At 42.8% G+C, this 2,071-nt stretch overlaps 1 protein-coding gene across 1 annotated transcript; it reads left to right on the top strand.

Annotated features, from left to right (window-relative positions):
* Positions 1-384: 384 nt before the first annotated feature.
* Positions 385-1,598, top strand: T265_15900 (hypothetical protein; the record flags this gene model as incomplete). The annotated part of the gene is made up of 2 exons (XM_009179315.1): positions 385-598; positions 1,326-1,598. Coding segments are annotated over 2 exons (486 nt in total), but the record flags the coding sequence as incomplete, so codon positions are not given.
* Between the last annotated feature and the right edge of the window lie 473 nt (positions 1,599-2,071).

Genomic DNA, 2,071 nt, shown 5'->3' with positions numbered 1-2,071 from the left:
ATCAGGTGGCCGTTGATCTGTTCGCCAAGTTCCGCGAACCCCAAGAAGGGCCAAGACGGTGTTGCGCTGTTGACTAATTTCTAGCAACCTTTTGGATAGTTGGTTGGGTCAGGCAAATATACTGCTATATCTCGAATATCATGTCAACTGGAACGTAAGGCGGCCTTTTGCAGCACGTTCAGTTGAAGAATATATGCGAGAGATTCCGTTGTGTTTTCAAAACGTAAGTTGCAACTTAGCAAATTATCTCAAGATTTAGTTTTCTCCTCATCAATTTAGTTGCCAATTTTTCTTTTAAAATTTAAAGAATCAAGCAAAAATACAAGAACAGAGAAAGGAAGATCCAGCATCGGGGTATCAGATCACAAACTGGCTTCTTCTCCCATGGACAAGGCAGCTTTACTATCCCCGCCGGAGACTGGTGATGAGGCTACACCACAGACTAGGGAGTTTAGTGAAACTACTTCATCACACATATCTCCATCCTCTCAACTGATCAATTCGGATGAAGAAGTTGGCAAACCTGCCGAGGATATGGTTACTCCCTGCTTTGCTCCGACAGGGCAGGAGCTTTTAGAAGAACAAATGGCCGGCTTGAGTAAGTCTACATGTGAGGTGACTTATCACTCGTGTACCGATAAATACAGTTGTGGCCGATGAACCTGACACCGTCGTACCGTACCGTCGGATTTCTTTTGTACGAATTCAATGAATGTATAAATGAATGTAAATGAATGTATAAATGAATGTATGAATGCATAGTGGTTATCCTCTGAAGTGATCACAACAGAATTTTCTAATGCACACAAGGGATTTCGCATCACGAGACCACTAGAATAAGAAGCGTAGAGCACTATTTCCCCTTCTGTGGTTTTTCACTTACGACTAACTAATATGCTATAGTTTTTCCAGGTTGCACTTCTTGCTTTGAAACTACCAGTCGAATAAATGCAGTGAGATCATGATTCCCTGATTACTTTGGAGGCTATTCATCCTTCTGATCAGTATGATGAATAACAATGGATCAGTTGACATTGGTGTGCAAGGTAACATCGCGTCTCACGAGTTCACGCTGTGCTTTAGTCTTCCATAGGAGTTTGAACTGATCATCCCTTATGACCATCATCCCCATCAATCCCGTTTATGCATATTTCAGTGTGTTAAATACCTGGAGAAAGATCTTTCTTTGTCAGGCTATGCTCTGTTTTGCTTGATAATGCTGACACTGTTCCATGACCTCACTATTGTACACAATCCTCGGTTCATCATCCTACTTCACCATCATACTCATCCTAACTACCCAGCATTGTTTTGCTCTTTATTAGTCGACTACAGCGCTGCAGCTTCCGTGGCAGATCTGATTTCACGATGGCCCCAGGCACGTATGGTAACTCTGTATAGAAACTTTAGGCCGGCTTCTTTCAGCCAATCACAGGGAGGAGCCCACGTACCCACACCAGCCCGCCGTTCTATCGGTGGAAGTTTGGGGCTGAATATCGTCGGTGGCGACGGATCGGATGCAACTTTTGTCTCTCAGGTGCAACCTGACAAGCCAGCCGGACTTTCAAAACGCGTTTTTGTAGGAGATAGAGTTTTAGCGGTAAGCGTCTTATTCTATGAGTTTGCTTTTCTTCAACACCAAGACAAAGACAGTTGCTGCGATATTTTTTTCTGAAAAATGTCATTTTTCTAATACCTATTTCATTTTGCTTATATTCGTTTGGAAATCAGTTAGGCACGAATCGGTAGAAAGTAATTAACAAGCTCGAAAGACCTGATTCTACACCGAGTACATCCAAGCATATGACGGGCAGTTCGTAATTTGGTAATTGTGAGCATTAGAAGCTTTGAAAAGAGGGAAAAGGTTTCGGGAAAAGTTTCGAATAAGTTGATTAGTGGTATCGAAATGTTGGATCACACGCACGCAGCAAGTCTTTACCGGGAATTCACTTATTTCACAATTTGTTGGAACGGCCGATGCTTCCACGAAGAAAAGAAAGTCGGCTAAATTTCTGCACGTATTGATTCCGGTGTAACGGTGCTACTACTGATGAAGAGGCACGCGAGTAGT

This window comes from Opisthorchis viverrini (genome assembly GCF_000715545.1).
Source record: "Opisthorchis viverrini unplaced genomic scaffold opera_v5_1825, whole genome shotgun sequence".
Lineage (NCBI taxonomy): Eukaryota > Metazoa > Platyhelminthes > Trematoda > Opisthorchiida > Opisthorchiidae > Opisthorchis > Opisthorchis viverrini.
The sequence above is the reverse complement of the archived record's forward strand: the minus strand, read 5'-3'. Positions and strand labels throughout refer to the sequence as shown.